Source organism: Laetiporus sulphureus, assembly GCF_001632365.1.
Source record: "Laetiporus sulphureus 93-53 unplaced genomic scaffold LAESUscaffold_1, whole genome shotgun sequence".
Taxonomy (NCBI): Eukaryota; Fungi; Basidiomycota; class Agaricomycetes; order Polyporales; family Laetiporaceae; genus Laetiporus; species Laetiporus sulphureus.
In genome coordinates this window covers 1,443,468-1,456,448 of record NW_024468510.1, presented here as the reverse complement: position 1 = coordinate 1,456,448, position 12,981 = coordinate 1,443,468, and the positions used below count along the sequence as shown (strand labels likewise).

Here is a 12,981-nt window from a genome sequence, read left to right as displayed (position 1 = left end):
TTTCACGACAATCAATCCCCTCTCGTTCCCCCTTCTCCTGATCTGCAATCATGGGTCTCTCGGTCTCCCGTCTGCTTTCTGGTCTCTTCGGCAAGAAAGAGATGCGTGAGTTGTCTTACCGATGATGAGTAGCCGGCAGGAACAGCGCGTGCTGACTCGTCGCGTTCCCTTCAGGCATATTGATGGTGTGTGTGCATGTTGAGCACTTATACACGATCTCATTGAGAAGCGGAACAGGTTGGGCTGGACGCAGCCGGTAAAACCACCATTCTGTACAAGTTGAAGCTCGGCGAGATCGTGACGACCATCCCAACAATCGGTTAGTTGTCCGAGGCTCAATGAGATACGTGGTCTGATGCGGTTAATAATAGGTTTCAACGTTGAGACCGTCGAGTACAAGAACATCTCGTTCACAGTCTGGGATGTCGGAGGACAGGACAAGATCCGTCCTCTCTGGAGGCATTGTGCGTGTCATGATGCGGACACGTTGGACGCAACTGACATACCGGCGCTTGTATGCAGATTTCCAGAATACTCAGGGCATCATCTTCGTTGTCGACTCTAACGATCGGGAACGTATTTCTGAGGCGCGGGAGGAATTGCAGCGCATGCTCAACGAGGATGAGCTCCGTGATGCTCTCCTCCTTGTCTTTGCGAACAAGCAAGATCTCCCCAATGCCATGAGCGCTGCTGAAATCACCGACAAGCTTGGGCTCCACGGACTCAGGCAGAGGACGTGGTTCATTCAGGTTGGTTCGGATTCTTTTGCCTTCTTGTGTGTGGTCTAATGCTTTCGGTTTTAGGCGGCATGTGCGACGAGTGGTGATGGTCTATATGAAGGTCTCGAGTGGCTCAGCGCCAACATAAAGCGACGGGTTTAAAGTGTGTTCTTCCTTATCGTGTCCGGGTCCACATCAACGCTGTCGTAATACGCGTCATGATCCTTACGATATGAAAGATCATTCTATTTGCACCTTGTCTCTGCTTAGCTCCTCAGCAGCTTAGTCTCGTTAGTTTTCCATTTTAGTCTGTTTCCTATCTGTTGTCTCGTACCTTCGGAACCTCGTATCCCCCAACGTCCCCAGCGGACCGTCCAAAATGCTCCTTATGCTAAAGATGTGCGTAAAATGCTACTATAGGAGGATCTCCGGTCCTCGTTGCGGTGCGCATGCCTCGTGACATATTCTGACGCGGTGTGCGAGACCAGGCAAAGTGGCTACTAATAGTAAAATATCATTCCCACATTATCATGTGCATGGTGCCATGGTTAGGGTATGCATTATGCGGTATGAGATCCCAAGCGTAAGCCGGCAGGCACCAAGTCGGTGCCCACCCGGTGCTATGCATTATGAAGAGTTGTGAGCGTACGTGTCGTGGGAGGGTATACTGCAGGAACCATCAGCATTTCTCGCCATCGAATAGTCTCCCAACCGCCTCCGCTTCTTTTCGCCGTTTCTCTCCCGTCTCCCTCGAAGGAGCATCTCTGCATTCCGCACTGAAACGAGCAAGTTTCTCGAGCAACGCTTGCAGCCGACTGGGTCTTACAACGGAGTAATTTGCCCGTCGCTTAGCCGGGATCAGGTATTGTTGCACCTTATCCTCCATAACAACAGAAGCCATCTGTGCAATGCGATCATCAGAACTGGCCTGTCCGGTGGAGGCGGTAAATGACATACCAGTCGCAGCTCAAGAAAGGAAGCATTGAGATGCGCGTGACCACCACGCTTGAACTCATCCTCGAGGAAGTCAATGTCCATGATGACATTGGCCAGTGCATTCTCGTTCATCATCCGCACATCTCCCCCAGTCAGAAAGTCCTGTGTCAGGAAGAGCGATGGTCAGTGGCGAACATCTCCGGTTTTATGAAACACAAACCATGAAACACTCCGCTATATAGTTGGCAGCGCCTCGATAGGCCTCATCCTTGTACGCGTCCTTGACAGTAAGAGAGTCGACCACAGTAGTGAGCCAGTTGATCAACTCATAGAGATACATGCTTGGCGCCTTCTCTCGTTTCGGCGGTGTCCAATCATACTCGGAGAGGTCGAAGAAGTCGTCCAGTTTGGAGGAGATAGACGCTGTGACACGAGACAGTGCATATGTTGTAACAGTGGCGAATGAAGCCGATGCTGTAAGACGTATAATCCCTCCTCGCTGCGAAGAGCTACGTGGTGCATTAGTGGAGAGGAGCAAAGTCTACTAGCGGTACTCACCGAATCAATGTAAGGGACCGTTCAAGCTCCGCACATGCCACCTCGAGATGCTCCAGGTTTATGATGATCTGAGCTATCTGAGATAGATTGGATGTATTCTGCGTACGCTTGGCTATGTTCTCGCTGATATACTTCGAGAGGATGACATCGAGTGACTATACAGAGCCAACGAGTTAGGAGGGTCATTGTGCAACTTGGACAAGATTATTCACTTTGCTAAGTAGGTCGTCAATGTTGCGGTGATGTTGCGAGACCCCCTCCAGGAATTGATAGAAGTTCTGTACATAATTACGAATCTGCGGGCATTCAGCACTCATTCGTTGCAGCATATATAAATGATGTTCACATCTTGACAGCAGAGATAGAAACTTTGCGACCAAGGGAGATTTAGTGGTAAGTCACTCCTTAAAAAACAAGTGTCATTAGTTTTTCAGGCAGTGCAATGCCATAACATACTTAGCCAACTCGTCTCGCTCGTTTTTCACAAGCCACACAGTCTCCAGTACACCATCCCGTTCTGCCGCAGTCTCGACGTACATAGGTAGATAGTCGTCTTGTGAAACGATCTGAAAAGATGAGGAGGTCATATATGAGACAGATGTCAGGTTTCAAGGCCGAGCCGATTAACCAACCATCTCGAATCGCCTGCCGAATTTCTTCTCCAGAATGGCAACGTACCGCTCAAACAGATGCAGTATGAACGTGTGGAGGCTCTCTGTCGAATATGAATACGACTCAACCAATGTCAGGACCGTCTCCAGCTAATCCTAGCAGAAATATGCTCACTTCCAACGTCATGACAAAGCTCAGCAGACACTCCTTCACTGCCAGATACGCATCCGCATCCGTCTCATTCTTGAGTGCATGGTCAACTGCCATGTCAACGCGCTTCACCAACGCATCCCACAGATCTTCTACCTCTCGTCGAGAGCGGAAGCTGCCGGTAGTGTTCAGGACATGTGTCTCGATGATGAAGAAACCGACTATTTCTTCAGTAACTTGGGGGAGTAAGGACAGAGGTAGGATCTCAGGCAGGATAAGGCCTGCTTGAGCCTGTCTGAGCGTTCATTGAACGTCCTTGGTGGGAAAGCGTGATACGGACCTTGCGATCGGCCTGGTAGGACTTACGAATCTCGTCGAGGGAGTCCAGTGCGGTGTAAATGTGTATACATTCGTATAGAGGCTTGAAGTCGACGTGCAGCTGTTCGTTGTCGAGTACGTTGTCTGTGCAATCACTTAGCGAGCAAATCAGATCTCAAATGAGCGCCCCCTTACACTCGATCTTCTCATTGGTGACAATCTCTACAGCACTGCCTACCCTGCTCAATTTCAATAACGGGTCCTTCTCTCTTCTGCTTCTCCACTTCCGAATGCGATGCTCCATGGCGTCTAGGGCCAGCTGTCCGACCTGCGCGCTGACGTTCCGTATGTCCAAGAGCCACTGCTTCATTGATGCTGTCACGGCGTCCTTGATCTGCCCGCGCAGTGATGGAAGAGATGAAAGCAGATGTTGGAACAAAGGAGTCTGCGATAGAGATGTCGGTGGCATACTCTCAATATCTTCGAGGGACTGAGAATCATGATATTCATTTCCACACTATATGCGCAATGGAAAGAACATGACGAACCCGTAGTGCACTCCAGTACTTTCCGTCCTTGATCATTTCGCCAACACGGTTCACGACGTCCAGCACACGGAGGCATGCCTGTAGGGTATCAATGGCTTCGTCCAAGTTCGCTGCAGTCTTCTTTGACTGTAGCAGAGCGCGCTTTTTCTCAACTAAGCCTCGACCGACTTGTTCGACGCCTGAGTCGAGGGCAGTGATATTGTCACGCAGGTTCGTGGTATATGACTTGATAGAGAACAACGTAGACACTGAGTTGGTGAACTCCTGGTAGTTGTCTCCACATATTGTCTCGATTTCGGCATCCTTTGACTCGATCAGGGCATTGACTGTGCGAAGATACGCATCTTGTTGACGATTCTGGTGTATTTGTTTGATGACAGGCCCGAGCTGCTCGAGGTTCTCGGAGGAGGACGATTGGTCGAGAAGATGGATTTGCTGAAGTTGCTGATCGATGCTCTCTTGAGTGAACTGAGGACGGCGACGAGGGGGCATTATAGCCCTATGTGTCAGTCGAAAGAGCCAGCCGAAGCTCAGCGATCCATCAAAAGCGAGGGAAGAAGTGCACCAGGCCCGTGTCACGCAGCCTTTGGGCGACGTGCTAGCCTTTGGGCGACGTGCTCAATCTAATCTAATCTCTCTCGAAATGGATCATAATCCGCCGGACCCTGAAGTCCTCGGAACTGGGATGATCGCAGCGAAAATGTGATGCAAAGGTCTGGATTCGAGAGCACACACAGACATTACATATATATATCGTCATGTAGAGGGCAGTATCATGCTAAGGATTTGCGACAGCCAGAGCGAAATGAATACGTATAAAGATTACAACAAGAGATACGAGAGGCCTAGATGAGTTCTGCAGCGTTGACAGGCATTTCATCCTAAAAAGAGACAGCAGTCAGCAGCAGTACAGAAGGAGGCGGAACATGTAACGTACGATCTGTGTGCTGTAGAATTGTTCTGAAGAGATGAAGGTCAGAATGGGACGGGAGGATGGGCAGAAACATGAAGAGACATACCGATATCCCGGAGGATGCGGACATCATCCACAGTAACGAACTACATGAGGTCCATAGTCAACACGTGAACCTGAAGGGATTTTATTATTCTACTCACGTTGATAGCTACACCCTTGCGCCCGAACCGACCTGACCGACCAATGCGATGGATGTAGTTTTCACGATTCCTATAGCATTCTATCAGAACAAGGCAATTGCAGTCCTACGAGTAGGATAACTTACGCAGGCAGGTCATAATTGATCACAAGCGAAACTTGTTGAACGTCGATACCACGAGCCCACACGTCAGTCGTGATCAACACGCGCCTGGGGCATGATGAGCTGAATGCCTAAAATGAATCGGACCGAAAGTACTTACGATGTCCCGCTCCGGAATTCTGCCATGATGGCGTCCCGCTCTTTCTGCACCATCTCTCCGTGCATTGAGGAGACTGTGAAGTTGGCGGCACGCATCTTCTCTGTTAACCAGTCAACCTGCACGCTGTCAGCATTTGATCGGAGGTTGACCTCGAAATACGTACCTTTCGCCTTGTGTTACAGAAGATGACGGCCTGCGTGATGGTCAAGGTATCGTAGAGATCGCATAGTGTGTCGAACTTCCAGTCTTCCTTCTCAACTGCTACGAAAAACTGCTTGATGCCCTCCAGCGTCAACTCATCACGTTTGACGAGGATACGGATGGGGTCGGTCATGAACTTGGTGGTCATTTCGAGAACATCATATGGCAGCGTAGCACTCAGGAGCACTACCTGCGTCGCGGGGGGGAGGTATCGGTAGACATCGTAGATTTGGTCCTTGAAGCCCTTATTCAGCAGCTCGTCCGCCTCATCCAGCACCAACATCTTGATGTTCCGCGTCCGTAGACTCCGTCGGCGGATCATATCGAAGACACGGCCAGGAGTGCCGGACACGACGTGTTGGCCGTACTCTAGCTTGCGAATATCCTCACCAATCGAAGTGCCTCCGATGCAAGCGTGGCACTGCACGTTCATGTAGTCGCCGAGCGCGAGGACGACGGATTGAATCTGAGTAGCCAGCTCGCGAGTAGGGCTCAGAATGAGGGCCTGCGTTTCTCGCACGGTGACGTCGATGGATTGGAGGATAGATATCGAGAATGTCGCGGTTTTTCCTGTTCCAGACTGCGCCTGCGCAATTACGTCTCGCCCTTGAATGATTGGCAAGATGGCCCGCTGCTGGATAGCTGAAGGCTTTTCGAAGTCTTCAAATTTCAGTGAGCATATTTACATACACAGGTGGCGTCAGACACGTACTGTATGCGTAGATGCCGCGAAGAAGGTCCTCCTTGAGACCGAGGTCATCGAAGGTCGAGACGACTGAAACCGCCTCGGAAGACTCGAATACGAGTTTCTGAACAACAGCACAAACAGTCAGCATATACTTAGTAACACAGAGCGAGAGACACGCACTTCGTCGCCGGGGTTGATGCCAGACATGATGGTAAGTTTTGGAAGAGGTGATGAGTGAGGGTGGAGAGAGTGGTCGGACTTTAAATATCTGCCCTCTTGACGGACGCTTGGTAAGCGCCCATTTCCTTGCCATTTCTGTCCTTGCTCGAAACGCACTCCTCCTTCTTGCTGCCATGGATTCTATCATCGAGGTCCAGCGACACACCCACGAGGAGATAGAACACTTTGAACGTGCGCTGTATACGATTTTGTCCAAGCCTCAGCCTACGCACGAGTCACGGTTGCAGGTTGAGCACAAGGCCTGTAATCTCCTCGATAGACTTTGCTCTCGTCTGGTCGCGTTGAACAACCTCTATGAGGATCAGGACACGCGGAAGACTGAGATAGATGCTATTTCTGCGCCTCCAAACCAGCAGAATGACTTGTCGACTTTCTATGCTCGGCTGGGGAAGATTCAAGAACATTACGCGAAATACCCGGATGCCCTAGTTGGCGGCTTTGAACCCGAGCTGGCGGCTTTCCTAGACGAGGAACAAGATGGAGGTGCAGGAGATGAGGAGTATGAAGACGATGATCGTATGTCTACCCCTTCTGAGATGCCAAGCATGCTACTGAGCCAGCTTGTCCGTCGTGTAGCCGTTGCTTTGCTCTTCTCCGGTGAAGAATCGTATGGCAAATATCTCGACTTGTACACCAATCACGCTGCCTACAATAACTTGAAGAACATCGGCAAGCGTCTGGGGTACCTTCAATACCTCGATGCTCTTCTTGCTGCTCAAACAGAGCCAGTGCATTCAGAGTTGCCAAAGGAATGCCGTTTGGCAAAGGATTACGAGCTGTGCGTTCACTTACTCTGTCGCTCTGTTCTCTTGTTCTAAAACTGTCATACGTTGAAGGTACATCAAGGCCTTGCACGCGTACCTTATTTCCTTCATTAAGCGAGCACAGCCGTTGGTTGATATAGAATCTCAGCAACGCGAGGCCGAGGCAGAGTTTGTCAAGAAGTGGGAAGCTGGAGAAATCGAGGGATGGGAGGAAGAACGCCCAAGCAAGCCGGCAGCAAATGGCGATGGCAATGGAGAAGGGATTTGGTGTGCAGCTTGTGAGTCTCATTTACACTCGACTCTCGCATATCTCATTCACGTATTCAGGCCAAAAAATGTATTCTAGGCAAACCGTATATGATGCGCATCTGACATCGAGGAAGCACATCAAGGCCACCCAAAAGCAAGCAACTAACGCGGAGCAACCGCCTCCCAACCCCAACGGCACCGCTCAGTCTTCTCCCAACCATGATGGGCATGATACTACACAGTTGGACAAATCGAAGCATCGTACTACTGCTATGTTGACCTATCTCACCACGCAGTTGCTCGCCTCCCTTGCATCTGTATTGAACGAGACGAAATCCAACGTCGAACGTCGATTCTCACTGACTGCTCGAGAGCGTGAACAGGAACTTCTTGAACAATCAAAACCTCCGCCGGTATCGGCCACGCCTGCCAACGGAGATGCTGCCGAAGAAGAAGAGGAGGAAGAGCGGATATACAACCCGCTCAAGCTGCCTCTAGGATGGGATGGGAAGCCCATTCCTTACTGGCTGTACAAGCTGCACGGATTGGGTGTCGAGTACCGCTGCGAAATTTGTTCGGACCACGTATACATGGGACGGTGAGCCTGCACGTGTCGTGGTGTCTGTCAACGTACTAAGATTTGCGCCGTAGCAAAAACTTCGATCGACATTTCCAGGTTAGTCTGCGGCCCGTTGAGGGTTGTCGAAACTAATTCGTCTGATTCATCCACGCAGGAATCGAGACATGCTTTTGGCATGCGTGCACTTGGTTTGCCCAACACGAAGCACTTCCATGAGATCACTCGCATTGAGGATGCTCTTGCTCGTGAGTTACAATGCTGTATAGCTTTTGGCGAATGACCAATAATTGATGATGCACCTGAACTAGTGGCCGAAAAACTGAAGAGGGAAGGTCGCCATGAGATTTTCGAGCAAGAGACAATGGAGGAGCTAGAGGACGAAGAAGGCAACGTCTACAACCGGAAGACGTACGAGGACCTGAAGAAACAAGGACTTATTTAGGTCCTACGCTGGCTACCGTTTTTGCTGTGTGTAATCTTGAGCCTTCCGCTTGCCGTAACACGATATAGAAATGCATATCATCCATTCCAATGCTATCATGACATGCCATCTCTGTGTCTGTCGTAATAGCGGTCATGCATTATTGTTCGGTATCGGTTTGTTCCCCCGCGGGGGTGGCGCAGGGGCTGGTCTCCTGCCTGCTTGGACAGGCGCCATTGGGCTCTGCAACGCGTGATATATCTCTTCCTCTGACGATGTCGGAGACGATGATAGCGGGGACTCAACCGGTGAGTCAAAAGGGTTGCTCTTCTGTTGTGCAATCTTCCTAGGACTAATCGGAACGAAGATACCATCGGGATGTCCTGCATAGAGTTAGACGTACATTTGGCCAGGTGGTAGCCGACTTGCCTGGACCGTCCCACCAAGCTACTTCCTCTGAACTGGGTGGCGGGACTGAATCAGAGGGAGCAGTGAGTGACATTCACCGTGTTGTCCTCATCAATGAATGACTCACGGCTTTCGGCGTTCGCTGAGAACGTCAACTTTGCGAGCTTCTCTTCGAGCTTCTCCCCTGGAACGGTAGAGGTGACATTCTCCAAGAGAAGCCGGGACAATGTCTCCCTCTTAACGTGATCGATGATTCTGATTCCCGCGCGGAAGAGGGAGAAGACTGGACAAGTCGATCAGAGCATCGGGGAGGTAGAAGACGCAAACACTAACCTGGGCGATGATCGGAGCTTTTCAGCTCAGCTCGAGAATAGACTGCTAGATCGAGTTGGGAACCCTTGTACAGAATCCGATCTGTACCGAAGCTTGTTCATTTGGATTTTGAGATGTGGTCAATCATGTCGACCAACCTGTCCATGCGGGGATTCGCATCTTCTCCCCGGTATCATACTTATCGGATCCAACGTCGTATTTGTATGTCGGACGGAAAAGTAACGGACCCTCTTGGTATCCTGGAAACGCTAGCCCATCATCTATAGCTCGCTTGAGCTAGACCTACAATCAGCTGGAAGCTGATACACAATCTATTCACCGCTTACCTGATCCGCCGCCAACAGGGCATCGTAATCGTCATTTCCTGCAAGGAACCTCACGCGATCATTTTCCAGATCAATGCGGTAATTGGTATCGGCCAGCCAGACAATATTGCTGGCGAAACCACCATAAGTCAACCTGAAGCGTTGATAGGGCACCAGACCTACTCATGGCTATCAATGGTTCTTCCTTTTAAGAAGTGGAGGTTGTTTGCTATGGTGCGATAATCCGCGTTGCGTTCATCAATGTTGGTATGACCAGCAGCCAAATGGGCAGTTATGAAACAGAAACCGGTATCGTGGTAATTGAGGCGGATGGCCACGGCGCCCTTATTGCCGGACATTCCTCGTAGGCCGGTCTGCGTACAACTTCAATATCACCAATGAGGGTTCCAATTCGGCACGCACCTTCTGTGTCGCGGCTTCAACATTACGGATCAAAGATGTGAGTTCTGACTTCACAAGGATAAGTAGCGCCGTCCCGACTAGCTGGACCGATAGAGTATCATTGGAGACGGGAATGACCGTTGCAAATATGTTCATACCTGATGACTACGCAAAAGGACATAATGGTCTTTTTTCCCAGAGCGTTGATTGAGGGCTCCGAGGATCTTACCCTCCCATGCTCGTCTATGTCGAAATGATGCATCAGGTCATCGACAAGTCTGGTAGCTCACGTACCTCCTCTCAGGATCAGCTTGCACAATCTGCTGTGCAGTCAGTGGCACAATTTCCTGGAATCCGATCGCAAAAATATCTGGACTGTAAAGGATGAGAAATGGGTGACGCTGATCAATCATGTCGCGTACTCGGCAGTATCTGGACATCGAAGTCGGACAAGTGGTCAACGTCCACTCCCTCAGCTTGAATAATATAAAGTGCTCACTCGGCCTGGGAAACAACCATGGCAATAGCGATTCGGCAGACGGAGGCTGAGAGCCCGAATACATTAGGTAGTACTAATATTTGCTGAAACATCGTGCTCACTCTTCCATTCAGATTCCAGGTGCCAACAAAGACTGTACACGGTATGGTCGTCGAGTATTCTGATAGCCTGGATGAAACCATGAGTTACTGCCCTTAGCACAATTCTCGAGAGGTCAGCTTACCTGGCTTCCAAAGCGCGGCGAACCGAATCATGTATAGGATCGTAGAGCTCGACTTGTATTCGCGCGGCCATGTTGCCCTAGGTGAAAACTGAGATGTAGCAGAGACATGAAAAGAAGGGTTGGGATACCACAAGCACGTCTATTGCAGTCTGCTTGCCCTTATCTTGGAAATTGTTGATATATGCCCTAGAAACACTCTTCGTTGCGTCGGACAGGACACCTGAATTGTATTATAAGCAATGGCGCCAGCAGGAGGACATAAAACTCACCTGCTAGGGTTCTTTTGCCAGTGCGGGTGAAACTGGTATTCAAAGCACCTGTGCCAGCGTAGATCCTGGACAAGGTATCACCATTTTCGGCCCATGCTTCTCGATGATTTGACCACAGGGAGTTAGCATGGGACCACTCCTTCCTGATCAGCTTTAGATACTGTTCTAGGGTGGTACGAGAGAGTATATCTTGGACGAAGTTGGTGCGGTCTAGACTGGGTGATATTCAGCCACACGATGACGAAGTACTGAAGATGTCTGTACCAGTCAAGGCAGTTCGTCCTAAACACACCCTTCTGCTCCGTAATGAGCTCGTCCGAAGCGGCATCGATCATCGTAAATCCGAATTTTTCGATATTCTCCACGATATCTTGCAGACGTCTGAGGGTCGATGAGATCATATATTCCAAAATGAATACTCTGACTCGCCTGACTTCTCGGAACACGCTTTCATGCCCGCCTATTTTCACTGCATTGTGGAAGTCGAAATGCGTGATGCCGACAGCGTTTCCCAATACTCCTTGAGCGAGGTGCAAGTGTCGCTGGTAGGCATTCGTGAGGATGGCCTCGTTTTCCTTGCTGCCTAGGAGATCGATTGCGTGTACAGCACCATATTCTTCCGTAAGTTGCAGGAAATGACGGTCGAAAGCAGGTTGAGAAGCTTGTGGTCGAGTAATTTGTATGCGCTGGCCGAACGTTTGCAAGCCCTGTTGCTCCCAAAATACTTATACAAAGACACGGTGAAAACCGATTGTATTGTATGTGACGAAATACATACATGGCACGCTGCCTCTGACTTGTACATAGCTAAAGCAGTGATGCTCAGTGCTGAAGATTGTCTCGGTCTGTCGTGATTGCTTAATCAATCAAAATAATTCGATGAGGAAGGGAAAACCAACCTCTACGAAGTTAGCGCAATTCCCGTCATCGTCCACACCCCGAGTATTGAACCGAGTCCCAGATCGTTTCCACCCAAGGCGTGAAATCAGCGAGAGCGTTGCAATAACTGGAGATCCGCTGGTTGATTGCGCAGGCGGCAGGGCAAGTGTGAAGACGCCAACGTAACCCTGAATAGCCAGAACCTAGAAGAACGATCAGTAGAGACGTTCTGGATATGCAACACAATAGTGGTGTTAGACTTACAATAAAATGGGTTCTGTCCAGCTCATCGCGCTCCTGCGGATCCAGCCGCGCCCTGAAGTCAAGAAGGCTCTTGACAACGTACTCATTCCACACAAACCTATCGTCGTACGTTGCGATGTCTGTATTACCGTCCATTGTTCGTTTTCGAGCCAGACGCAGTGATAAATGGGAAGATAGATCCCATTGGGCACCCTGAGCATAATAGAACGTGCCGGCTGACATGATTTTCGCAATCGGAGCACATGGATGCTCAAAATATGTGGCAGGGACCCCGTTTGCCGCAAATGACTCGCCATATATCGCGTCCGGCTGATCACCATAAGCAGGAGTAGAAGCAGAGTCTAGGTTAGGCGATAGGCCATCCCATGTAGACGAGGTGAGGCTGTAAAAGGCGACTTCATGGATCTGAGCGACCCCCTCTTGATTAGGCGAGGAAGGACGAGTGTTACCAGCCGGTGAGGCTGAGGTGATCATGACAAGGAAGATGTCTGCACAGAATTACTCAACGAACGGGAACAACAGCGCGCAGTAAATGCCATACCGCTCGACACAGATATCAAACCAAGACATCCGTAGACATTCCTCGTAGATAGTTTGATCGTGTCGTCCAAATCGACTTGATCTTTGGGAAGGAATTGAACTATGGCTTGCGACGAGTTGCCATCAACCGCGCGGAAAACCAATGCTTTGCTCGGGTATCCATCTCGCTCCTCTTGAGGGCTGGTCACTAGATACAACGTACGCGGGTTGTCACCTAAGTGCAGGTGCATTGATATGTCTTCCCGCGATCACAGTTGATGGGCCAGGAAGTCCGGCTGCGGTCTGCCGTCCTGAGTACTGTGTGATATCCTCGCTACGTCTGGCGTCCACTCTCAGACAGTACTCTGATAAAAGCTAAGCGTTTTGGATGAAGGCAGAATCGACAAAGTTGGTACAGTCCAAGGACAGCGAGCTCTTTGATGGCAGCAGCAAAAGTCAGCCAGGCGCAGATGGTTGGTAGCAGTTGAGAAGCAGTGCGACTGAAGTCGGTGGCGGTCC

The 12,981-nt window shown here is 50.2% G+C and overlaps 5 protein-coding genes across 5 annotated transcripts; 2 read left to right on the top strand and 3 right to left on the bottom strand.

The window, feature by feature from the left end:
• The first annotated feature begins 46 nt into the window (after positions 1-46).
• LAESUDRAFT_719326 (ARF/SAR) lies at positions 47-1,077 on the top strand. The gene is made up of 6 exons (XM_040907609.1): positions 47-105; positions 175-185; positions 238-319; positions 372-464; positions 523-749; positions 804-1,077. Exons 1-6 carry the CDS (start codon positions 51-53, stop codon positions 879-881), a joined length of 546 nt encoding a protein of 181 aa, XP_040770528.1. The 5' UTR covers positions 47-50; the 3' UTR covers positions 882-1,077.
• Positions 1,078-1,197: 120 nt separating this feature from the next.
• On the bottom strand, positions 1,198-4,411 carry LAESUDRAFT_690095 (rsec15). Its single transcript, XM_040906049.1, has 12 exons — positions 3,842-4,411; positions 3,489-3,783; positions 3,316-3,437; positions 3,000-3,266; positions 2,846-2,947; positions 2,670-2,779; positions 2,560-2,617; positions 2,426-2,509; positions 2,214-2,368; positions 1,876-2,164; positions 1,677-1,817; positions 1,198-1,620 (listed from the first exon to the last, which is right to left on the bottom strand). The coding sequence occupies exons 1-12, from the start codon at positions 4,331-4,333 to the stop codon at positions 1,399-1,401; spliced, it is 2,337 nt and encodes a 778-aa protein (XP_040770527.1). The 5' UTR covers positions 4,334-4,411; the 3' UTR covers positions 1,198-1,398.
• Positions 4,412-4,531: 120 nt separating this feature from the next.
• Positions 4,532-6,355, bottom strand: LAESUDRAFT_808505 (ATP-dependent RNA helicase FAL1). Its single transcript, XM_040914072.1, has 9 exons — positions 6,288-6,355; positions 6,132-6,228; positions 5,382-6,079; positions 5,219-5,334; positions 5,083-5,166; positions 4,958-5,027; positions 4,861-4,900; positions 4,779-4,801; positions 4,532-4,722 (listed from the first exon to the last, which is right to left on the bottom strand). The coding sequence occupies exons 1-9, from the start codon at positions 6,312-6,314 to the stop codon at positions 4,687-4,689; spliced, it is 1,191 nt and encodes a 396-aa protein (XP_040770526.1). The 5' UTR covers positions 6,315-6,355; the 3' UTR covers positions 4,532-4,686.
• A 54-nt stretch (positions 6,356-6,409) lies between these two features.
• Positions 6,410-8,382, top strand: LAESUDRAFT_690087 (uncharacterized protein; the record flags this gene model as incomplete). The annotated part of the gene is made up of 7 exons (XM_040906048.1): positions 6,410-6,863; positions 6,924-7,125; positions 7,184-7,389; positions 7,439-7,958; positions 8,012-8,036; positions 8,095-8,185; positions 8,249-8,382. The coding sequence occupies exons 1-7, from the start codon at positions 6,461-6,463 to the stop codon at positions 8,380-8,382; spliced, it is 1,581 nt and encodes a 526-aa protein (XP_040770525.1). The 5' UTR covers positions 6,410-6,460.
• A 132-nt stretch (positions 8,383-8,514) lies between these two features.
• On the bottom strand, positions 8,515-12,973 carry LAESUDRAFT_690086 (DNase I-like protein; the record flags this gene model as incomplete). The annotated part of the gene is made up of 21 exons (XM_040906047.1): positions 12,485-12,973; positions 11,944-12,431; positions 11,700-11,882; positions 11,579-11,645; positions 11,065-11,524; positions 10,801-11,015; positions 10,660-10,751; positions 10,532-10,608; positions 10,410-10,476; positions 10,309-10,354; positions 10,232-10,241; positions 10,104-10,184; positions 9,968-10,052; positions 9,831-9,911; positions 9,591-9,781; positions 9,429-9,537; positions 9,240-9,378; positions 9,103-9,183; positions 8,897-9,052; positions 8,791-8,835; positions 8,515-8,744 (listed from the first exon to the last, which is right to left on the bottom strand). Exons 1-21 carry the CDS (start codon positions 12,711-12,713, stop codon positions 8,515-8,517), a joined length of 3,132 nt encoding a protein of 1,043 aa, XP_040770524.1. The 5' UTR covers positions 12,714-12,973.
• Between the last annotated feature and the right edge of the window lie 8 nt (positions 12,974-12,981).